Source organism: Leguminivora glycinivorella, chromosome 21, assembly GCF_023078275.1.
Source record: "Leguminivora glycinivorella isolate SPB_JAAS2020 chromosome 21, LegGlyc_1.1, whole genome shotgun sequence".
Lineage (NCBI taxonomy): Eukaryota > Metazoa > Arthropoda > Insecta > Lepidoptera > Tortricidae > Leguminivora > Leguminivora glycinivorella.
In genome coordinates, this window is record NC_062991.1 from 5,893,537 (window position 1) to 5,919,604 (window position 26,068).

Consider the following 26,068-nt stretch of genomic DNA (forward strand, 5'->3'; position numbering starts at 1 on the left):
GACGTCTGTGCCACGCCGCCTCAGTGTAATTCAAAAAACGTCTCCTCAGTACATTTTGTATAGGAAGGACGAAAGACGCGCCGCCAAGCGGCGCGGCGCGCGCCACGCCGCCGCCACGCCACCTGGGGCGCGTCTTATAATATAAATAAATAAAAAAGCCTCTTTATTTCCTTAATTATTTTACATGCAACATTCACTTATTTCTTTTATAATTTTAATAGTTAAACATGATTATATCTATTGCTATTTATATCATCAACTTCTAAATAATTTCATTTTACATCATGTCATCATCATAATATAGTTAGTGATATTATATTGTAAGATTATTCATTAATTATTATTATTATTATTTTTCTTATTATTTTAATTATTATTATTATTGATTGAATATTATATTTATTAATTTAATTTAATGTTTAAAATTAAGGACCTCTTATCGAGTAAAGGCCTCCTCCAAATTTGACCATGTCTCTCGGTCCCTCGCTATTTTTGTCCAGTCTTCGCCTGCAACTTTGCAAAGCTCTTCGCTCCATCGTTGTCTCGGTCTCCCTCTACCTCTTTCACTGATAGGTCCCGACCAAGTCGTTAGTTTCCTTGTCCATTTTGTCTCGTTCATGCGAATTATATGGCCAGCCCACTTCCATTTGAGCTTTTTACAATGAGCTAAAGCATCTATCACGTTTGTCTTTTTTCTAATTTCAGTATTCCTTATCCTATTTTGTAGTTTTAGGTTGAGTGTACTGCGTTCCATGGCTCTTTGGCATACTTGGATTCTATTTTTTGTGTCATTGTCATAAATCCACGTTTGGCAGCCGTAAGTAAGACATGGAAGTAGGCAGGTATCTAGGACTTTTTTCTTAAGTGTCATTGGTAGGTTTGATTTTAGAATGTCTTTGTTGTTCCAATATTTATTCCAGGTAATATTGATACGTCGTTTGACTTCATCTTGGCGTCTGCACTTAGCAAAGGATACTTGTTGACCTAGATATATATAATTTTTCACGTATTCTAGACATGTATTGTTCACTTTTATGGGTCTCTCAAAAGTGTTGGTCATAATCTTAGTTTTGGTAGAGTTCAGTTCCAGTCCAATTTCTCGGCTTACGTTATATAGCTCGTTAATCATTTCTTCTAATTGAGTGTTCGATTCTGAAAAAAGGACAATATCATCCGCAAAGCGAAGGTTACTTAAAAAGTCTCCGTTGATTCTGATACCTTTTCGTTCCCAATTTAAGTTTTTCATGATACTTTGGAGCACTGCAATGAAAATCTTCGGCGAAATTGGATCGCCCTGTCGAACACCTCTACAGATTTTGATTTCAGGCCCTTTCTTCTCTAGTTTTACGCGGCTTTTGCTTTTGCTGTATATATTCTTTATTAATTCGATAGTTTCCCATGGTACGTCACATTCGTGTAGGGCTCTCCATATGCTGTTATGAGTAATGGAATCAAAGGCTTTCGCGTAATCTATAAAAGCTATGTAGAGTCCTCTTTTGTGCTCTACATATTTTTCTATTATTAGGTTTAGTGCATGTATGTGATCTGTGGTAGAGAAGCCCTTCCTGAAGCCAGCTTGTTCTGGAGGTTGGTACTTTTCAATATATTTTGACAGCCGCTCTTCTATACATGAAGCAAATAACTTGTAAATATTCGGTTGTAAGCTAATCGGTCGGTAATTGCCTATTTCTGCCGGATTTCCTTTCTTAAAAAGAAGAATAATATCTGATTCTGCCCATTCATCCGGTATTTCTCGTTCGTCTAGTATTTTATTGAATAGTGTAGTTATAAGTGGTGCAAGTAGAGTTTTGCCGACTTTTAAGGCTTCATTTGGGATATTGTCCGGTCCGCAACTTTTGTCTGTTTTTAATCTGTCTATTTTTTTACAAATGTCCAAATCTGAGAATCTATCAAGGGTAATAGACTTATCTATCGTAGGCAGTGTGTCTTCGTTTGAGTTTCGCGATGAATAGAGGTCTCTATAAAATGAAGTAGCCTTCTCTATTATGCCAGTTCTACTCCATGTTTTGTGATTTGCAGAGCCTTCTTTTAAACAGGGGATCCACTGTTTAGTAGTTTCCAAAGTTTTCAGGCCCTTTTTCAGGCCTCTTGAAGTTTTCAGAAAATTTTCAACTACTGATATCTTGTGTTTTTCTCGTTCGCTTTTTATCTGTTTATGTATGTTTTTATAAAGAAAAGAGCGCTCTTTCTTTTCTTCATCTGAAAGGTGTTTCTTCTTTGTTAGTTCTGTTCTTCGTGAAATAAGTGATTTTATATGGTCTGAGATAGTATAACGTTTTGAACTTGACTCGCTTTTTATTGAGTTCAAACTGTCTGATATTAGTGTTTTAATTGTTTTATAGAGAGAGCTGACATTTTCAGTTACTTGTTCGCCTATAGACATGATGTTTGTATTCAAATTTATTAAATATTCTTCTATTCCACTGTTTGTATTTAACTTGGACTTGATGTTATTTTTGTATGTGACTCTACTTTTACAATTGTTTATTATATTTATTGTGGTTCTTATCATTCTGTGGTCGCTGGGGAAAGCTAGTCTGCTTATAACTTCAATGTTCGTGATTTTTTCTTTACAATTTGAGAGCACATAATCTATCTGACTTTTTCTGTGTTTCGGTGAGAGCCATGTCCACATATTTTTCGGATTCTTTTTAAATAAGCTGTTGCATATAACTAGTTTATTTTCCCAGCAAAACTGAAGTAGCTTTTCTCCTCGTTTATCTCGATTTCCGTAGCAGTATTTTCCTAATATCCTTTCTTCGCCGACCAATTGCTGACCAACTCGGGCGTTAAAATCTCCCAGGATTATTTTTGTATTTTTATATTTGTTGCAGGCGTGCCCCAGTTGGTCATAAAATATGTTTATTTCATGGTCTGGTGCATCTGATGTTGGCGCGTATACTTGTATTAAGGTCACATGTGTATTTGAAAAATTGAGATTTAGAATACACATACGTTCAGATATTCCAATAAAGCTATGAATATTGTGTTTCCATTTATTTTTTATAAGGAATCCGACGCCATATTGGCCTTGGGTTTGGCCGAAGTGGCAAAATATATGTTCGTCGTCTTCTATAATATTATAGCCATTCCTTCTTATTTCTGAAAGGCCAATGATGTCGTATTTTAAGTCCAATATGGCATTTTTAAAATCTATAAGCCGTTCGTCCGATAGCAAGGATCTAGCATTGTATGTGCAGACATACATTGGCTGGTGTGGAGGGTTTTGGTCGTTTGTCCCCACGGTGACCGGCCGGGTTGGGGAACATTGTAGAGTGATCGCCTTATTTCCAGTGGTTGTGTTTTCATTTGACTTCCAGTTTAGTTTACCCTCGGTGCGGAGAGGAATTTTTTTATCTTGTTTTTGTGTTTTTAATTGTTTGCAGGAGGAGGTGGGGGTGGAGAAGGCCTTTATCTTTCATAATTCTTCATTTCTTGTTACATAAGACATCATTGTATTTTGTGTTTTATATTTTTTGTTTGTCCGTTCATTGCTCTGTTGTGCCGGTGCAGCATATGAAGCTGAATTTGATGGAGGAGAGATAGGTAGTTGTCTTTTGTTCGTGCTTGGCTCTTTTTTTTCTTTTACTATTAATTTATCATATTTAATAAAAGCTGTGTTGCCTTTTGCAATTTCATCCTTTTGTTTTTGTTTTAATTCCTCGCGTATTTTTATTACTTTAGGTGGGAATTCTTGCTTCAGGTATATGTTGCTTCCCTCTAATTTTTTCTTATTTTTAAGAATTTTTATTTTTTTACCCAATGTACTGAGCGTGACGGAGATAGGTCGTGGTCGGTCTCCCTTTTTGCCCACTCTCCTGACGGCCTGCACCTCTAGTTCTGAAGTAGGTATGTTCATGCTGGAGTTTATTATGGTAACTATTGTATCCTGAAGTTGAAAATATGATTTTTCAGTTTCCTCGACTCCAAAAAACATGATATTTCTTGCTACATTATTTCTTTCTAGGTTGTCTAATCTTTTTTCCTGGTCTTCTAGTTGCGATCTAATATTTCCCATATCTGAGTGAAATTCCTCTAATTTTGTATCAATATGTGCTTTTATATTTTTCTCCATCTTATCCATTGCATTAAATCTTTCGCTGAAGTCTGTTTTCATCTCTAGGATTAGTGTCCGCAACTCTTGCATGTTCTCCATTGTAAATATTTTTTAGTGATTCACGCCCTCTGTCGTAGTTTGAGTGAACTAAGTGAAGGCTCTGCTTGCTTAGAGCGAACTAGTATTCGATGTACATTCGATCGTTAGGTTGCTTCTTGACGTTTTAGTTTGTTGAATGTGTGATAGATGGCGCTGTTATCAGAAAATCTCAATCAGCTGTTTTTGTGTCAGTTTCTGTAAACGTATATTTTATTTTAGGTTATGAAGTTTGTATAATTCACTGTTTCTATAATTTCACCATTGTATAGTGTTCATTTTAAATGCACTTAAGTCAATCAAGCACTAAATGTCGACACTCGTTAGCATTTCTATCTATAACGGTCTTTTTGAGTAGCTTGTTGGTACATATCTAAACTTCAACGTTTCACTTTCTTAACGTTCATCATTGCCACTGACCACAATATATGTTGAGAATTATCACTTTTGCAGTAGAATTCAGTTGTATTTAAAACGTATAATATAATACGGACACTTTTTGCAATATTTTTTACACGGAGTCGATGTAAACAGTTCGTGACGGTCGCTAGACGCGTAATTATTGCTTTTTGGTCTCGTTTCTTCGACACATTCTCTGTTGATTACCTAGATAAAGTTACATGTCAAGAGCATTCATTAAGGAGGGCCTGCCGTGAACCTTTTGACACATTTGTCGCACTTGGGAATCGTAAGTGCGACAGGGAAGCAATACGTCAAACGTAGTTGACACAACACAGGCCACGACAGACCCTCTGTAAACAAGTCGCCTTGATGCACCTACATTATAGATATAACTTTTCAAAAAATTAGTTAAGGCATACGAACTAACGTAGGTATAAGCTACTTTTGGTTTACTGCCACCGACGTCGAGGAGGCGCGGCTCTAACGCGGCGTCGACGCCGCGCGGACGTCACTGCGACGTCGACGTTCGAGAGGCGCCGAAACGTCGCGTCGGCGCTGCGAGAGCGCGGCGTCGACGCCGCGCGGGCGTTGGAGAGGCGACGACGTTCGCGAGACGCTAGATGTGGGGGACCCCGTCCGCGTAAGAGCATTGAATCACTACGTTTTAAGAGTCGGCACTCTCGAACAACCCTCGAACCGATTTATGCAGGCGTTTTTTCGACGGTCGTGAGGTCATGTCACTGCTACCAACACAAAGAAAAAATCGCTAGGGCTCGACCAACCCAGTCCCTAATATTTATCGATATCGATAAATTTGCGATATTTTGCAGTATGGCGACTTAACAGTAAATTAATAGTATTTATACATATATTTAAAAAAATGTCTGGGATGGCTATCAGAGGCGTATTTCAAGGATTTGGCGTTGGCATCCTGAGCCAGTCAGGATTACCGCCCCGTTAAGTGACGATAAAGTATGAAATTAAAGAAAAAACGCTGCTTCGCTATTCTAAAAAGAGCCTGCCGCCTTTAATACGCCCCTGTATAAAATGAATAAAACAAAAGCAAAATATACTATCACTTTTCTTTTACATGAAGTAATTTTTCTACTACCTTACAGCACTTCTCAGTTGAACTAATTTTGAGGCGTTTGCAGAAAATTCCTATGATTTACTGTGCCTGACGTTCATATTTGGCACTGCCTCCTAATTAAGAGTTTTGTTATAAGCCAGTATTTGTTGCTTCAATCTTCGTGTTTCTTGCATGTTTACCAGGGAAAGTTAATATTTACTGCAAAAAGCCTTGAAAACCTTTGTCCAACATTATCTTCATACAGGAGATGGATAAATATGCCGATTCTTCGTTACCTGTTAAAATTACCCATAATCGTCATCTGAAATAAAGAGATTATCGATAAGTTGGTCAGACTCTATTGGTATTTTAGGTTATTTGTTTGTTTACGAAAAAACTTATTTACAGAATGTTTTCGCTTAAATCGTAGACTGTACATGATAAGTACTACTTTAAATTGATTAAATGAGTAGGTAATTGTTAGCAACTCGAAACGAAAATATAATAAAATACTAGTTGCCGACCTGCATATATCCAGTGCAAAGCTAGGCAAAAACAAGCCACCGTCACAAATTTCACACTTTCTTATTGGTTTGCCCGAAATTTCAATAATAACTTTAGTTATTTTATTATTTACTTAACTTACAAAATTCAAACAAGTTACGACAGATTTGACGTTGACCACTTGACGTTTTGAAAAAAGAAACACGTAGGTCAGGCCATAGACTAAGGAAATATGAAACTCTATTATCTATGTATTTTTGCTACCAAAATATAATGGACTTTAGTACTATTAATAATAGATGTCATTTTGATTTGATAGCATTTTTTTTGTGTCGTAATGTTGGGAATCATTGCTTGATGATATTATCATACTATGGAGTGACGACGGGCTGGATATTGGTTGAGATTTTCCTTTCATTATCAGGGTACGTTCAGATATCAAACAGATATAGTAGTGAAAGTGAACAAAGAATATTATGAGATTCTATTAATATGATTAAAAAATTGTTTTTCTGTAAAGTCGGTTTACGGACGGTAGTTTAACGTGATAACGTCAAACATTACAGTAGTATAGACAGGGGCGGTCAGAGTATAGCAAAAGGGGCCCGATTCTGGGACTTTTTTCACGTTTTTTTTATTTATTTATTTATTAAAAATACACAAAAGTTAACAGTATTTCACCAAAGCACTTATGTGGTAATATAATTATGTACATGTTAAATTGACATAAATAAAAGCAAACACACTTAAAAGTTAAACTATGGTTATTACATTAATCACCTAAGGAGTGTAGAGTCTATGAACCTTAAGAGTTTTCTGTAAAACACACCAACACTATCAGCAAATATGTCAATATCGTCTGTCTCCAACATGATGCGGTTAAGAGCAGCTCGGGCTCGAGCGGTGCGCCGGCCGCCGCGAACAGGCGCCGCCGCCGCCGCGCCGGCACCGCGCCCGGCATGCCAACCACCACATTCGCTCTTGGCACTTGCAGCCCCATTCTCTCAAGCACGGATGCGTCATCTACTCTATGGTGAAACAGTTGGCGGTAATGCATAATTTGCAGCAGTTTCCGTCTGGTTTCTAGAGTTTGAAGACCAACCATTCCTGTTACGAATAGAGATGGATACATATATGGGTAATATCCGTACAGTCGTTTGTAAATGTGCCTACAGAACTTCCTCTGCACTCTTTCTAGCATAGTGTTTTGTTCTTATTAGAAAGAATGCATTAAAATAAGCATCTTTTATAAATTAAAGTTTTTTTAAAACCTACTAATTTAGGAGTTAGAGTGGTGCAAAGTTGCAAAATTTTCCCGTAGCATTACTAAGGCGCCAGAGACAGAAAGCGATATCGACGGAGCCCCGCTTATTACAGAAACTGCACAGAATAGGAGCCTTCGGCCGTTTGAAGATACCTAACGAACCTAACTTATACCTATATAAAAGTCGTCATTTTGTATCCTAGACGTGTTTGCGAGACACGCGTTAATTTTATTAAAGTGCTAGTGCCATTTACTAATCTTAGAACCCTAATATCTCAGTAAATATTAATGGAGAAGAAAAAGTTTATATAACAAACCCACACTCTAAAAAATGAAGACCAACTAAGAGCAGTTTTCTCTTAGTTGACGTTAAGTTAATTACTACAATTACGATCTTATATAATTCAAATAAAGCTGATTACTAAAAACAACAAGGGAATGTATGATTGAACTAATAACTTAGGTGTTTTGTTATTCCTAACCATTGTACACCTTGAATCAATTATGAACTTGTTAGGCATAACTATGTAACATAGGTTGATTCAATCCTTAGTTGAACTTACTAAGGTAATTTAGTTAACATAATTATTTTTCATGGAATTATTGAACAAGATCTTAATCGATTCAGTTACGTTGCAAAAGTAAGAGCAATCAAAATTACCTTATTCGATTTGTCTAAGATCTTATCAGGCTCGTATGGAATCAAGATGCTTGACTACGACTATCAAAACATTGATAGGAGCAACCAAATTTTTTTTAGAGTGCATGATGACTTTTGCGTCAAACTGACAGTCAGCAATGTCAGATTCCACATTGTTCATTAATTTTGGAATCAGCACCCTCTAAAACCCATTTTACGACACCCGTGACGACTTTTGTGTCAAAGTGACAGTCAGCAATGTCAGATTCCAAATTGGTTATTAATTTTGGAATCAGCACCCCCTAAAACCTATTTTACGACACCCATGACGACTTTTGTGTCAAAGTGACAGTCAGCAATGTCAGATTCCACATTGTTCATTAATTTTGGAATCAGCACTCCCTAAAACCTATTTTACGACACCCATGACGACTTTTGTGTCAAAGTGACAGTCAGCAATGTCAGATTCCACATTGGTCATTAATTTTGTAATCAGCACCCCCTAAAACCTATTTTACGACACCCATGACGACTTTTGTGTCAAAGTGACAGTCAGCAATGTCAGATTCCACATTGTTCATTAATTTTGGAATCAGCACTCCCTAAAACCTATTTTACGACACCCATGACGACTTTTGTGTCTAAGTGACAGTCAGCAATGTCAGATTCCACATTGGTCATTCATTTTGGAATCAGCACCCCTAAAACCTATTTTACGATACCCATGACGACTTTTGTGTCAAAGTGACAGTCAGCAATGTCAGATTCCAAATTGGTCATTAATTTTGGAATCAGCACCCCCTAAAACCTATTTTACGACACTCATGACGACTTTTGTGTCAAAGTGACAGTCAGCAATGTCATATTCCACATTGTTCATTAATTTTGGCATCAGCACTCCCTAAAACCTATTTTACGACACCCATGACGACTTTTGTGTCAAAGTGACAGTCAGCAATGTCAGATTCCACATTGGTCATTCATTTTGGAATCAGCACCCCCTAAAACCTATTTTACGATACCCATGACGACTTTTGTGTCAAGGTGACAGTCAGCAATGTCAGATTCCAAATTGGTCATTAATTTTGGAATCAGCACCCCCTAAAACCTATTTTACGACACCCATGACGACTTTTGTGTCAAAGTGACAGTCAGCAATGTCAGATTCCACATAGTTCATTAATTTTGGAATCAGCACTCCCTAAAACCTATTTTACGACACCCATGACGACTTTTGTGTCAAAGTGACAGTCAGCAATGTCAGATTCCACATTGGTCATTCATTTTGGAATCAGCACCCCTAAAACCTATTTTACGACACCCATGACGACTTTTGTGTCAAAGTGACAGTCAGCAATGTCAGATTCCAAATTGGTCATTAATTTTGGAATCAGCACCCCTAAAACCTATTTTACGACACCCATGATGACTTTTGTGTCAAAGTGACAGTCAGCAATCTGAGGTACTACATATTTGTAATCTGAAAGTAATCAAGTCAATAATTTCAGTTATTTTGAATCGACTATGATTCCGAATTATTGGTAATAGTAATTATTGTATAGATGATTAGTGATTCCTTTATATGTAATGGTAATTTACCGTTTCACTTGATTACATTACAAGTAATCTGACACCCAGTAGTGGATTACAAAGTAAAATCAAGTAATCGTGTAATCCGGAATCGATTACGATTTGCCCATCTCTGCGGCGCTGCTGCAAGTTTTGAGACAGAAGTATATGCTAGAAAGAGATGCAGATATTTGCCACTCACTCTTACCTATAGTTGCGTCTCAAAACTTGCAGCAATAACTTGCTGGTCTAAACTCAGCTTAACGAGAACAACACACGGGCGCGCCATCTGTCCCAGCTGTGGGGCTCAGGCCACACGCTATAACCATACCGAGCGCATCGATCAGCCGCTTAGTTCCAACGCGCGCCAATAGATGGCGCAAAAACTATATTGCGAAACGGGACAATGACGTCATCTTTTTCGTGCATGCTGCCCGTAGTAACGAGTTATTAGACGTTATCACGTCAAAAATAATAAGATAAATACTTATATATTTTACTCTTTGGCCTTTCCGCTGAACATATATGGTTGTATAGGAATTCGGAACGTTACCCTGCTAAAAAAAAACGAAAGGCAACAATGTCTGTCTGACATTTCGTGCTTTGCACTGTCGCTTATAATTCTCATATTATTTCGTGCATTAGCTTTGTAAGTCAAATGAATATTGGACTTAATTCACCGCAATGCCTTGAAGAGCATTAGTGCCTCATATTTTGCAATGAATTAGTATTAGAGTTCAGTGTAACACTATAAGTGTATGTAAAAATGGATTCCGAAGGATCCAGTTCTGGTCTGCCGGGTTCAGATAACCAGGATTCCAATGAGCCCACCCCACCAGGAACCGTCGTAAGTTTTAAGGTAAGATAGAAAGCTGCATTTTAGATATTATAGTAACAAAATTATGACGTTACGAAATTAGGTTATTTATTAGTAAATAGTAATGTGTAGGATACCTAGGTACTCAAAGGTATACATAGTATAGTGCATATGCAAGGCTGAAAATAGTGCCTAGGGAGTGGTGCAGTATTGATTTATATAAGTGCTTCCATCTGTATGGAAATATCACTAAACTATATGAATTACTTAGACAAAATATTGTTAAAGTTTACTGTTTAGTATATTCAAATAGTCCTTGAATCAGGATTTGTAAAATCATAGACGTAAATTCTGTGTTAATATTAACAATAGACAGTATGTTCGTGTTTTCTACTATGCATTGAACTGTCATGAAAGCAGATTGTTTTTAGTTGTACACAGAGAAAGTAGGTATACATGGGTGAAAAATTGAATTAATTGTGTTTTAATTTAAACTATTCCAAAATAGCAGTAAGTTAAAAAAATATCAGTGATTGCGGTGATAAGCAGTCAAGTGATTTGTTATTAGCCTTTGGATAAGTAGGCCATCGGCTAATTGAAGTAAAATAATTTCAATTGTGGTGTGGGCGGAGAGGCTGGCAACCTGTCACTGCAATGCCACAGTTTCGTTTTCTTTTAACCCCTTATTTGCCAAGAGTGGCCCTGAAGCTTTAGTAGTTTCATGTGCTCCGCCTACCCCTTTAGATACAGGCGTGATTGTATGTATGTATGTATGTAATTTCCATCTATTCAAAAATTACACCAGCCAGTTACATATAAGAGTTATTGTAGAATATATATTTTATACTATTTACTTATTTTAGGCAATCCAATATGATTTTACAGTACATTTTGTTCTTTGCCTGTACTAGTTTGCAAAGTAGTACATTACTTGTCAGGTTGAAACTTAAGGGCATGTTCTGTAAAATATAGCATGATCAGAGGGCGGAATTGCTCATGGCAAAAATCAAACGTCAATCGAGTTGGAACGTTAAATTTTATCGACTATCGATTGAACTGAAATTATCAGTATATTGAGTTGTTTTCGTCGTAAGTAAGACGAGGATACTTCTTTATCCATTTGTTGACTGTTTTTCGTTTTAGATTAACCATTTTTTTTCAAACGTTTTTGCAAGAGGACTAGTGACAAAAATGGTATTCAAATGTTATACAATTTACTTTTAATCTAGTCAAAGAGGTCAAAATCAAAAGGTCGAATAGCTAATCAGAGGTCAAATAAAGGCAGAAATTTAAAAGGTGACTGTTTTTATCGATAGCTGAAAATGTTGATAAAATTGAACGTTCCAACTCTATTGACGTTTGATTTTTGCCATGAGCAATTCCGCCCTCTGAGCATGATACACACAATTTATGAATATTTCTGTTCTGAACATTATAGACCACTCCACCCTCTCTGCCCCGCAAACTGCTCCCATCAAGCAAAGGAGTAGAGAATGCAAAGAAGCGTCTCCGAGCATTTTCCATCCAGAAGAAAACACCAATCGCAACAGCTCCGCTGGTCAAACCTTCGAGTTCAGCTGGAGGGACAGGTTTGACAGCATTTCAGGATGATTATGTAGTAATATTTACTTTAACATTCATTACAGTCACAGTGTAATTTAATTTTATGACTGGATAATATGTATATGATTTTTCAAAGAATTTCTAAAAAAATGTTAATGCATTGTCATGTACAATAATGATGGAATAACACTGCTAAGTTTGAAACTCATAAGATTTTATACTATGTAAAGTACCTCTTTAGTTTTTTAATATTTTATTTACTAAGGAATTATTCATGTATTTTATTTTATTTCACTTTATGCCTTTGTGTTTGTCATAAGTCATAAAGTAAATAAATGTTAAAAAAGAATTAGAAAATAATATGCTCTGTATGTATGTAAGTTATATCTGCTTATTCAGGTACCACAGTGTTGATCGGAAAGCTGTCAAGTGTGAAGCCTCCGGTTGCCAAGGTTGTTGAGGATGAGTCCAAGAAACTTCCCAAGCCGCCTAAACCTGGAGCTAACAGGAAAAATTTTCAGGGTATGTAAATATTAACTGTTTTCTTACTACATACGTGCGAAGAGGAAATTCCTAACTCGTGTCGATTTAAAACACTCCCTTCGGTCGTGTTTTAATCTATCGCCACTCGTTTCGAACTTCCTCTTTTTCGCACTTGTATCAAAATGTACTATTTCAGTACAGATGGTGTTTTTTACGCACTAGTGCGAGAAGTGGTTCATTATATGCCACGTCGAAACTTCGGAGGCTCATCTGTACTGAAACACGTCGTACAATACACGTGCGAAAAGAAAATTGCGAAAAACATCCTTTTTAACGCTATATCGTAATGTACTTTAGTACGTTATTATGTAGGGTGCTGCTGTAAATTTTACTTTCCAAAAGCGTGCTGTCACCATAAAAGTATAAATTCATTATCATTTTTACAGACTCCTACACAGAATTGCAGAAGCGCACTCTCGCTGAGATCGAAGACATGAAACGTAAGATGGAGCTGGTGGACCTGGGGATCCCGCTGGGGCTCATTTGCCCCAGCTCCACGAATGAGCAGGCCATGCCCACTAAGGCTATGCCACCGATTAAGACTTTTCTGGGTAAGTTGGGACATAAATAATTAAATTTAATGCACGGAGACTATTTGGCTTGTGGTCATTGTGGAGAAGACTGTCTATGAGCATTTTCTTACTTTTATTTTTTGTACTTAACTACTAATACAAGCACTCTGCTTTTAAAAATAATAGGAGAAGAAGTGAAGCTCTCCCTTTCTGACTGTGCAATAAGTTCTTAACCTGAGGGTCTGGTGCATTGCATACAATTTAGAGATGGGCCGAATATTCGGTAAATATTCGATATTCGGCAAGTTTTTCAATGTTCGTATTCGGCCGAATAAATCGGTTGCATTGCCGAACATTTATCGAATAAACAAAGTAAATAACTAATGAAGATTTTACGTATTCTATTGGATACGAAGCTCCTATTTTAGTAGCTTTCTAAGGTACTACTAAAAGAGATAATTATAATTACCAATGCGTCAAATTGTTTTGTAAAAAAGTTAAGAAACCGTAGTTTAAGAGTTGAAAAGAGTACACAGTTGATTTAACTAAGTTTTAGTTATCCACTAAATCATAAGAACATAGTTGTAGTAACACAATATATGTATTAACCATTATCAATCATTTAATAGTTTTAATCTTAACATCCGCCTTAAAAATATGGCGTAACCGAATATTCGGCCGAACGTTCGGTTCGGTAAGAGCTGAACCGAATGTTAAGAGGCCTTATTCCTAAAGACGAGCGTTTTTTGCAAAATAGAACCTTTTTCATTCAAAATTATAAAGAAACTATAAATGATTATTAAAAAAATGATAATGTTCCTAAAAGTACATATCTTAAGCTAGAAAGTCAATTGGTACTACTTTAAAATATGTCTTTTTATACTTCCGAAAAATCAGTTTTTTCGGAAGACGTTTTCAATTTTCATAGTGGGATAGCTCGTTTAGAATCGTGATTGTGCTGTTAAAAATGTTATTTGGGGTAATAAATGATCACAATCCTATTTGTTATATCCTGTACGAGTTAGCTAATACTTTGACATTTTAAGATTTACTTGAAATGGTGGATAAATAACCTTCCGTATCCTCCCCATTTTTTCGATAAAAAGAGGTTTACATTATGTATTTTTCCTGCGATTCCTGCATTTTTTGTAACTCTTAAATAATATTATCCTAAACTAGAACTTCTTATTGACCTATAAGAAAAAATCATACATATAAGACATACCTTTCTGTCGATAGATATGTTTTTAAAACACCTAAAATTCGAATAAAAGACACTGTGCTAACGCGAGCCCGCTCAGTCTGCGCCGAGCGCTCGAAGACAACGGACCTGCGTTTGATCGTCCGGCGCACCTAGCTTTCGTAAGCAGCTCGATAGTTCCGAGAAGTGCCGTAAACTGCGACTAAACAAATCTTGATCCTTTTTACACCTTATGCAATTTTAGCATTCGACATGCTTTTCATATGATTTTGGATTTTAAGTTATACGTGAAGTTTGTTGAGAGTTTGAATTATTATTATATTTTGGGACCAGGATGAGGTTCTGGTTCTCATGATGATGGAGTCAGGCAGGAGATGTTCAACAGAACTGCTATTCTACTTATCATAACTCCACCATGTTTGGGCTCATTAGATTTGGGCTGATGAGCACCATCGATCTAGATGAGGTCCAAGGTCTCATGATGGAGTCAGGAGGTGGTCAACAGAACTGCTATTCTCCTCATCATAACCCCATCATGTTTGGGCTCATTAGATTTGGGCTGACGAGCACCATCGAACTAGATGAGGTCCAAGGTCTCATGACGGGGTCAGGAGGTGGCCAACAGAACTGCTATTCTCCTCATCATAACCCCATCATGTTCGGGCTCATTAGATTTGGGCTGACGAGCACCATCGAACTAGATGAGGTCCAAGGTCTCATGATGGAGTCAGGAGGTGGTCAACAGAACTGCTATTCTCCTCATCATAACCCCATCATGTTTGGGCTCATTAGATTTGGGCTGACGAGCACCATCGAACTAGATGAGGTCCAGGGTCTCATGATGGAGTCAGGAGGTGGTCAACAGAACTGCTATTCTCCTCATCATAACCCCATCATGTTTGGGCTCATTAGATTTGGGCTGACGAGCACCACCGAACTAGATGAGGTCCAAGGTCTTATGACGGGGTCAGGAGGTGGCCAACAGAACTGCTATTCTCCTCATCATAACCCCATCATGTTCGGGCTCATTAGATTTGGGCTGACGAGCACCATCGAACTAGATGAGGTCCAGGGTCTCATGATGAAGTCAGGAGGTGGTCAACAGAACTGCTATTCTCCTCATCATAACCCCATCATGTTTGGGCTCATTAGATTTGGGCTGACGAGCACCGCCGAACTAGATGAGGTCCAAGGTCTTATGACGGGGTCAGGAGGTGGCCAACAGAACTGCTATTCTCCTCATCATAACCCCATCATGTTCGGGCTCATTAGATTTGGGCTGACGAGCACCATCGAACTAGATGAGGTCCAAGGTCTCATGATGGAGTCAGGAGGTGGTCAACAGAACTGCTATTCTCCTCATCATAACCCCATCATGTTTGGGCTCATTAGATTTGGGCTGACGAGCACCATCGAACTAGATTAGGTCCAGGGTCTCATGATGGAGTCAGGAGGTGGCCAACAGAACTGCTATTCTCCTCATCATAATCCCATCATGTTCGGGCTCATTAGATTTGGGCTGACGAGCACCATCGAACTAGACGAGGTCCAAGTTCTCATGATGGAGTCAGGAGGTGGTCAACAGAACTGCTATTCTCCTCATCATAACCCCATCATGTTTGGGCTCATTATAAATATGTGGAAGGTCGTTAATAATAATAAATGTTTTATTAGGGTACCCCTACATGTAAAGAGGGGGCAGATATTTTTTTTCATTTCAACCCCAACGTGTGATATATGTATTTAAAATGTTAGATAGGTATTTAAAAATGAATTAGGTTTTACTAAGATCGATTTTTGATAATTTTCATATTTTCGGAAATAATCGCTATAACTTTTGAACCATATGTTTAAAAATATGAAAAAAATCACAAAAGTAGAACTTTACAAAGACTTTCTTTGAAAATTTGTTTTGAACTTTATAGGTTAGTTTTTGAGAAAAATACGGAAAACTACGGAACCCTACACTGAGCGTGGCCCGACACGCTTTTGGCCGGTTTTTATTTTATTTTAATACTTTTCTGTGCTATTCATACATAGCCACCCTAGGGGATTCAGTATTGACAGCTTCTTTTTTTTCTTTCTGCATATATTTGTTTCCGCTTTTAAGTTTATTGTAAATAAGACTGCTTGCACTTACATTGAGATTATAATTACATAATGCTATTAAATTAAATCTTATGAAGCGTTGTTTTATTTCCTAAATCTCAAAACCCTTTAAATCGAATATGTATAGTAATGAGCAAAAATTTTACCGCAGGCTTTCCAAACCGACGATGCTTGATCAGCTACTTTTAGAACGAACATGTACACCGTGTCCAATAAGTCCGAATACTCACATTTTACCTCAGTTCTAAAGATATAGGGATCACAGGCCATCAAATTCTTATTTAAACTGAAGAGTATATTCCTTTTAATAAAATACAAGCACAAAGTTCATGAAATTTCCGAAGTGTCTAAGAAAAACAAAGAGGTAAAGTGCCAACAAAATACTTGCTCGGCACGCAGGTGACGAGTTATTTTTTATAAGCAGAATCTGTATGTGATAAAACAGACGCCACGTGTCCAAAATAAACTATTATGGGTACCGAGGATAGATAACGTTCCGGGCAACTAGAAAAATGTGCCTAGGTTCCAGAGCTCACCATCGGCCCAGGTGTGGGATGCAGTATGTAAGCGAGGTAAACTACCTTCAGTACTTACAGATAAAAGCGTTAAAATCAACGTTTTTTTCTTTAAAACCAAGGTTTTGGAGAAAAAATGCCTTAAAGTTAAAAAGGATGTTTGGGAATGAGTATCATGTGTCCCAACAAGACGCACCTCCAGCACATTCGGCAAATGGTATTCTAGCGTAGTTTCAGACTAATTTGGCAGTTTTTTATCCGAAACATGAGTGGCCACCCAGGCCTCCAGGTTTAGGCGTATTAGACTACTTTGTATGGTCATACATGCTTTGAAGACTAAATTTTTATAAAATCATAAACCTAGATCATTTCAAAAAGATTATTGAGAGTATTTGGGATGAAATGTGAAGAAAACGGTGCGTGCCGCGTGTGATCCGTTTAAGAAGCGTTTGAGGCTGGTAAACAAGTTAATGCTGGAGTTATTCCAAAACATTTATTGTGAATGTAGTAAATAAGAGTGCCATTCATAAAATATAATAATAATGTAGTAACTATTTGTTCATTTTGTTTTATTGGCTATTTGTGCTGTATTCAAACTTATTGGACACGGTGTACATATTTTGATTTTCACCCTTTAAAATGTTTCTAAGATGCAACGTTTTGCAAATTTGGTCACGTCATGCACAGTTAAACTGTGGAATGAATTGTCGCCAGCGGTATTTCCGGACCAATGCGACCATCAAACCTTCAAGAAAAGAGCGTACATCCATCTTAAAGGCCGGCAACGCACCTGGTGCTTCTGGTGTCCATGGGCGGCAGTGATCGCTTACCATCAGGCAGCCTATCTGCTCGTTTGCCTCCTATCCCATAAAAAAACGTTTAATATTTTTTAAGAAAAAAAAACCGCCGCCTTTCGGGTTGTGGTGAAAGCTACTTGCGAATGTTGGATTATGTAGAAATGTGTAGGTATTTTTTAAAACTGCTTTTAATGCTTTAATTATTTGATGGCAACACAAATCAATATACGTATAACGCTAAGGTTTGAGGAGTTTCTCAATTCCTCATGAATCCGATTATAAGAAATCGAAGCTTGACAAACTTTGACTTGAAAACTCAATAATTATGCTTAACAAACATAACTAAATAATGAAATTTGACGAAACGTTTTTCGGCGAAACGGCAGGACACCACCAAATGTCACTGTTCTGGACGTAAGTGCATGCTGTTCTTATAAAAATATGAAAGTCACTATAACTGTGATAATTTCCGAAAATATTAATATTATCAAAAAACGATCTTAGTAAACCCTTATTCATTTTTAAATACCTATCTAAAAATATATCACACGTTGGGGTTGGAATGAAAAAAAAATCAGCCCCCACTTTACACTTTACACTAATAAAACATTTTTTTCCATTTTTCATTTTTGCACTTTGTTGACGTGATTGATATACATATTGTTACTAAATTTCAGCTTTCTAGTGCTTACGGTTACTGAGATTATCCGCGGACGGACGGACGGACGGACGGACGGACGGACGGACGGATGGACAGACAGACATGGCGAAACTATAAGAGTTCCTAGTTGACTACGGAACCCTAAAAAACAGAAATCACTATTAAACTATTCTCTAATTTCAAGTTCCTAACTAAAATTTTCCTAATAAAAAAAAACAAATTGATCCCGCTACAAACTTTCACCCCCTTTTTCCCTCTACTAGGGGTGTAAATTTTCATAATCGATTCTTATCTCTTCGAAATTTTGTTAATGCAATCTATACAAATTTCGACTTTCTAGCTTTCGTAGTTTCGGCTCAGCGGTGTTGGTTGTTGAATCAATCAATTAGGAAACCTGAATTTATATATGTACATGTAGACTAATACTATACTTTTACTACATTCATATACCTTATTTACTACTACCATACCATGAATATGAAATTAAATAAAGAGTCCCCATATAAAATTGAAAATTATGTTATTAGCAATTTAATTCAAAACTATCAAGATTATTCGTGTCTGCGTTGAAACGCGCGTTGAGTTGCCGGTGCTTGCGTACCGAGCGCCAACGCCATCTATCGATGGCCGTTTCGTGAAATTGATGAGCGCTCTAAGGAGTAAGGGGTCTTAACTGTAACATCCACTGTAACCATAATTCATATTGCTTGTGAAGCCTGACCAGAAATATGTATAAGGTACAGCGGGGCAAATCTTGACTGGGGGACAATTGTAACTAATCCATTTTTTTCATTATTTATGATGAGTTCTACTAGTATCCACTGAACACGCCTACCATATATAACCGGTGGACACTATTTAATAATGCAAACATTGTAAAACATGGAAAAAATGGACCAGTTACATTTGCCCCCCAGTCGAGATTTGCCCCGCTGTACCTTATGTCTACGCGCCATGTTGTGGAATTTCATTAGAACTATTTTCATCATACTATACTGAACTGGCAACCCGTACAGTATTAGAATAACAGCGCCCTCCTGACAACAGCCATATTTCTGGTCAGGATATATGATGTTAATGCAATTTTGTGGTCTTTATGGCTATTGCACACTGAATGAATATTTGGGTGAATCAACTTTTCTTTGCCAGCAAAATTTCGCATACTTCGACTACATGTGGTCAGAAAATTTAATTGGGATTTAGTCTAATTAATGTATACTTATTATATTAAAGACAAATATACTACGCAATACAACATGTAATTATAGGATTTCCTATTTTATAACTTTGTTTCAAGCAGTGACCCAGTGGACATAGCTGTCCTTCACTTTTGTATGAAAAAAGTGTCTCTTCCACTGGGTCACATATTGTTTTAATTAAAAATGAATCGTTTTTAAATTTTTCCCTAATTGGTATACGTGAAATAAGGATCTTTATTCACGATGGTAAGGTTAAAAATCACAAAAGTAGACCTAATAATAAGTAAGGGTAATTCTTGCAAAAAGCAAGAAAAAGTTGATTCACCCATTTACACTAATTTACAGCATTAACTGTTTTTGATTTTGTTTTTTTTTTTAGATGAAGGAAAAGCATATCGTCACTAAGTGTAATTTTCTTTTATTTATATAATAAGCCGACTAAATGACAGTTATTTTCATTGAATAGTAATGATATGCTTTTTTACTTTGTATGATGGTTTCTTTGGCTCAATGATTTTACACCTACCTATTTATTCATTGTTCGATTTCATGTTTTGCACTTTTAGAATGTTCTTCACATTGTTTTTATGTGCATTGAAGTGATCCTGAAAACCTCTTAAATGCTAATACTTCCCTTTTTTAACAAAAATAAGTTAGCTGACTGGCAGGAGCTTATATTTGCAACATTCATGAGTGATCTATTCACAAAAGTAAATGGATAAACGAGCTTTGACGGATAAACGCTGTGCACAAGGCCACAAGCATTCTGGTTGTCCCATACAAATGCATTTTCCGGCGTTCAATCGATGATAATATTAATAATGTTTTTGACTATCTAAATATATAAAAGAAGAAGCTGACTGACTGACATATCAACGCACAGCCGAAACCGCTGGCCCTAGAGATTTCAAATTTGGCACGTAGGTTCCTTATATAGTGTAAAGGAGCACTAAGAAAGGATTTTCCAAAATTCACCTCCTAAGGGGGTCAAATGGGGGTTCAAAGTTTGTATGGGGAAACAAGATTAGTTTGACTATTTTATTCGAAACTTCACAGGAGGATTTCTAAAGACATATGACTAAATACATGTTTCAGGTTTTTTGAAAATTTTACCCCTAAAGGGGTGCAAAGGGGGTAAAGTCAAAAACACAATATGGGTATCGTTTTTATGGTTTATCGGGTCGCTGATCACGATAAATACAACGATTTTAAAATCTAATGAGGTGGAAAAGAAATTTTCTCCCCTGTTGTTGTGCAATGGGGTTAAAATATCCAAAATAGCCATAAGTATAGGTTTAGTTTTTATCTTTACTTCTGGTTCAAGAGATTTCAAATTGACACGGAAGTTCCAGGAGAACTAAGAAAGGATTTTTCAAAGTTCACCTCCTATTAGCATGATAATTTGACAGGGGCAAGGACAGGGACAGGGACAGGGACAGGGACGGGACGGGACGGGACGGGACGGGACGGGACGGGATAGGGATAGGGATAGGGATAGGGATAGGGATAGGGATAGGGATAGGGATAGGGATATTGATAGGGATAGGGATAGGGATAGGGATAGGGATAGGGATAGGGATATTGATAGGGATAGGGATAGGGATAGGGATAGGGATAGGGGACGGGGACGGGGACGGGGACGGGGACGGGGATGGGACGGGGACGGGGACGGGGACAAGGATAGAGATAGGGACAGGGATAAGAATAGGGATTGGGGTCGGAATAATCGGTCGGCAATCGATATCTAGGCAGTGTAAAATGCAGGTGGCTCAGTGGGAAGGGATTAGTAAGTAGGCATCGGCGAGTATCCTGCATCTGTAGACTGTAATAACTATTACATTCAATGTGCTGTAAGAAGATCGTTGTTTGCTTGCCTTTTATATGTTTACGTTTGCAATAAGTATAAGCAAAATGGAAAAAATTGTAAGCGATAATGCAAGAAAGTACTTTTTACCCTACCGACCATAGCGTCGAGATACTGGCTATGTGGGTTGTATGAAGTTTCCCCAGTATAAATATTCATATAGGTAAAATACATACATATTCGTACCTACTACCTACGCTGTGGTCGCTGTGTAACAATTCTACAATCATTGCAAGAATTTCTTTTAAAACAATAGTAATATGTGTAAGGTACAGTCGGCCAAAAAAGTGGTTTACCACTTTTCGATCAATAGAGTCGAAAAGTGGTAAACCACTTTCTTGGCTGACCGTACAGCAAATAGATCAGTTACAATGGCAGTCGAGAATTGCCCCGCTTTACCTTAATCGAAATAATAAATCATAAATCATAAATCATAAATAAATCAATCATTTATTCGTGATAAACAACATACAACACATAAAACAATAAAAGCACATTCAAAAGTTAAAAGAAAAAATAATAATTAAAAAACAAAGAAAAATAAAACACATTCATATAATTGTTTACCACGAAATGGTCCCGCCTCAGCGTAATGCTAACCACAGGGTCAGCGCTGATCTTCCGGCGAGACCATTTGTGTGCCACGGACGCATAAACGTGCAACACGGCCTTAACAGCCTGAACGCGTCCATTTGTCGTTGGTCACAATCGGCGCCATCTCACATCCCATCTCATCACAATCGCGGACAGATGTACCTAAATACAAAGAAACCTACGGATCCAAATGAAAATCTTATTTTTTGTAAACGTTTCAATAAGAATACTTTTATTACGCGGGCGAAGCCGCGGGTAAAAGCTAGTCTGATATAAGAAAAGAAAGTTGCATGCCTGTTAAGCTGGTTTTAGTGTCACGCGGACCGTCCGCGCGACCAATTTGTATGAAGTTGATACTCTAAAACGCTCCCTGAAGTTAACACATATTAGTCCAGTGCGGATCGCTCCGCGCGGTCGGTCCGCGTGACACTAACGGCCCAGCCACGACATTGGTCTAAGCGCGACAGCGGTGAGCGGCAGCCATACGTGCGAATGAAAAGCCCCATCGCTGTGTCTCGCTCCAATGTATGGTCGCCGCTCACCGCTGCCGCGCTTAGACCAATGTCGTGGCTGAGCCGTAAAACCAGCCTTAATACATATTAGTCCGGTGCGGATCGCCCGGCGCGGTTTAGCTTAAACGTTCAATAAATTCGCGTTTGTTCGAGACAACGATAGACAAATCCATGGAACGCTCCTGCAAGTTGTCTTGCTCGTGTACAGTCAGCTATCTTATTTTGAATGGCGCCGGCTCGATATTGTTGCTAATAGTTGTTCAGGGATGGGTTAAAAGATTTTAGCTTAAATGGCAATTGAATTGCTATATGGAGGTCTTCCTCTCGTGGATAATAAATATCTGGAGTTCCTAGTAAAACCATGTTTCCGTGACCAAACATTATTTGACAAAGAAAAACGGAGCGTAAGTAAATAAAGGAAAATACCATCTTATTTGAATGCGTGCTGTACGTCTGTCTCCACACTATACGGTGTACTTTTAGGTATTTAAAAGAACGTAAACGATTAATAGGCAAGTTGACTAAACATAAAATAAAATAGTTTATACCATGCACAAAATAAAGCATGAGATAATTATAAGAAAAACAGGGACAGAAGTAATTTTAACTCAAATTTATATTTTATAAATCAGATAGAAATACAAATATATGTATATATATTCTCTGATTTATAAAATATAAATTTTATAAAACGGTCAACTTTATATATAAAGTAAATCAGTTGACCGTGACGTCACTCAATTCGATTTCATTATTAATTCCTTATTAGCAAGCCGTTCAAAATCGTTTTGACAGTTCATAAAAAGAAGCTGATTTGACTAGAAGGCAAGTAGCGAATTCACACATTTTCGGGTAGTTAGTACATTTTTGTCGTTTAACCAAACAAATACAACAAAATTAAAATTTTGAAAAAACTCCGACCGCGACATAGTGGACCGATTTTTATGAAACATGGCTAAGAACACTTCCTACTAACTCACCTTTCAAACAAAAAAAAAAAACTAAATCGAAATCGGTTCATCCGTTCGGGAGCTACGATGCCACAGACAGACACGTCAAACTTTTAACAACACCCCGTCGTTTTTGCGTCGGGGGTTAAAAACCAATTGGATCTGTCGCCGAGCGACCTGTCTGTAACCTTCTTATTTTGATCTTGTAATTTTTCATTTACCTTCAACTGGCATAAGGAGCCTTCAGACTTTTAGAGGGTAGATTTTGTTACGTTTATTTAAATGGCTAAAGTAACAGACTATAGAAAATATAAAATAAATAAATATATTGGGGACACCTTACTCAGATCAACTTAGCCCCAAACTAAGCAAAGCTTGTGCTAGGGGTGCTCAGCGACATACTATAGATAAATACATATATACATAGAAAACACCCATGGTTCAGGAACAAATATTTGTGCTCAACACACAAATAAATGCCCTTACCGGCATTCGAACCCAGGAGCGCGGCTTAGCGAGTTAGCAGGCAGGGTCACTACCGACTGAGCCAGACCGGTCGTCAAATAATAAGCGAGTTCATCCCTGAGCAACCTTTACTACCTCGGAGTCGGCGCCTGAATGCTTTTCCTTTTGAGTTTCTAACCTTCCCCCTTGCACCCTATAACCGCCCCCACGCATGCTTCAGCCCGCAGGCTCCGCGTCGCGCCGGCGCCGTTGCCGCGCCCGGGACAGGGTATCTTTATTTTATTTTGTACGTGAATCGACTTTTTGTTGTTTTCTACTATAGGCTCCTTAAACTAAAGATTACGTGTAAAGATTTAAAATACGATAATTTATCGAGAAATAGTAGTAACTGGAAATGGTCGGTTCGCCTTTTTACTTGCTTGACTGCTTTGTGCTTGTGCATGTTGATGGGTAGCTATAAGTTTAGATTAATATAGATTAGTAATTATTTTAATAATTTAAAGATACAACATAAGTGGCTATACTTCCTATTAGATCTATATTCGAAAGTAAATTGGCAAAATTGCTCATAAGTAGTTAGTCTTCATTACTCATAAAATTGTTTTTTTTTTTTCATTAGTAATGTCAAATTACAGATGCGAGTAAAGTCGACGAGATAATAAGAGACGCAAAGAAAGCAAAGGCCGAAGGCAAAAAGTTCAAATTCGACTACCAGAAGATTCTGCCAGACTACGATAACCCTTCCAGCGTAAAACAAGAGACGACGCCGAGAAGGAAAAAGAAGATGGCGCAGAAAAAGAACAGACGCACAAGTCGCCGTGCCCTCCCAAACTTAACAGAATCTCTGTCAGTAGAAGTGGGGATATTAAGAGGAAAAGTGACAGATACGATAGCTCCAGGAGGCATTCTGGCAGATATGATAGACCTAGAAAAAGCGATAGAGACAAGTATAAAGATAAATCAACTGATAAGAGTAAAGAAAGGGAATCTAAGAAAGATACTAAAGAATCAACTACAGGTGCAGATACTGTTGTCGAACAAGACCCTAAGGAGACAGATGTTAATCTCAGCGATTACTTGGTCTGTGACAGTTGGTCATTGGACAATGAAGACAAACCGAGCCCTCATGTTGATGACAAATCTAAGGCAACTCCTAAAAAAGAAAACAAACCCAAAGAGGTTAAAGAAACCTTTAAAGATATAGACAAAACCACAAAAGATTTAGAAAAAACGAAAGAGGATCTGGAGAAAGAAGCTATTTTAAAAGCAGTTGAGGTCCCAACTCTGCAAAAGATAGAGAAACTGAAACCTGTCATCGATTCCTTTGAATATGAAATAGATCCAAATGACGACGAAATATTAGACATATTTGGTGGGGATTCTAAACTAGAAGACTTTGCTAAGGTCAAACCTAAGAAAAGCTTCGATTATAACCAAGATACGAACATGTCTGACAGTTTAGCGGATGACAATTTCCTAGAATCAGTAATAAATGAAATTAAGCAAGAAAATATAAGTGACGATGACAGTCAAGACAAAGGTTTAGTTGAATACGATTCTCCTGTAGTTGATTTTAAATGTCAAGGCACGCCTGAGCTAGATGACAGTAGTAGGCAGCGATTAAGTCGAGCTAGTGACTATAGCGACAGCTACAGATCTACTGACAGTGGTTGTAAAAGTACTGAAAGCGGATACAGAAGTACAGAGAGTGGTTATACCTCTAGAAGTGACAAACAGAAGAGTTCAGAAAAGAAGAGTAAGGGTAGAAAAGATAAAGAGAAGACAGCGGCAGAGAAAGAGTTTTTAGTGCAGAAAGAGGTTGATGAGGCTTTGGAAAGGAAGGTTTCGAGGTCTACGATAGTGTCGTTAGAGATGTGGGACTTTGTGCTCAAGATATGCCAGCCGTTGCTGTTTAGGCATGACAAGACCAAGTGTTACAAGTAAGTACAGTTAATTTAAATGTAAACATACGTAAAAAGGGTAAAATATTTAGCCTGTCAAACAAATTTGTCCCCAGAGAAAGGCGCGAATTTCAAAATTTCTGTAGGGCCACACCCCGGACACTGGCGATCAAATATATGAAAGAGGCGCGTTCCTAGCACACAGTCTAAGCTCGTGTAGGTGAACGCGTATGAGTGAAATAT

The 26,068-nt window shown here is 37.6% G+C and overlaps 1 protein-coding gene across 1 annotated transcript; it reads left to right on the forward strand.

Annotated features, from left to right (window-relative positions):
* The first annotated feature begins 10,189 nt into the window (after positions 1–10,189).
* Positions 10,190–25,510, forward strand: LOC125237386. The gene is made up of 5 exons (XM_048144406.1): positions 10,190–10,481; positions 11,878–12,028; positions 12,402–12,524; positions 12,932–13,096; positions 24,560–25,510. Exons 1-5 carry the CDS (start codon positions 10,389–10,391, stop codon positions 25,126–25,128), a joined length of 1,101 nt encoding a protein of 366 aa, XP_048000363.1. The 5' UTR covers positions 10,190–10,388; the 3' UTR covers positions 25,129–25,510.
* Positions 25,511–26,068: the final 558 nt, after the last annotated feature.

What these genes read in the sequence shown, in the direction of transcription:
- LOC125237386 (XM_048144406.1), top strand. Translation starts at nt 10,389, where the DNA reads ATGGATTCCGAAGGATCCAGTTCTGGTCTGCCGGGTTCAGATAACCAG. An exon ending in GAACCGTCGTAAGTTTTAAG is followed by an intron (nt 10,482 to 11,877) that starts GTAAGATAGAAA and finishes TGAACATTATAG; the next exon opens with ACCACTCCACCCTCTCTGCC. An exon ending in TAACAGGAAAAATTTTCAGG is followed by an intron (nt 12,525 to 12,931) that starts GTATGTAAATAT and finishes TCATTTTTACAG; the next exon opens with ACTCCTACACAGAATTGCAG.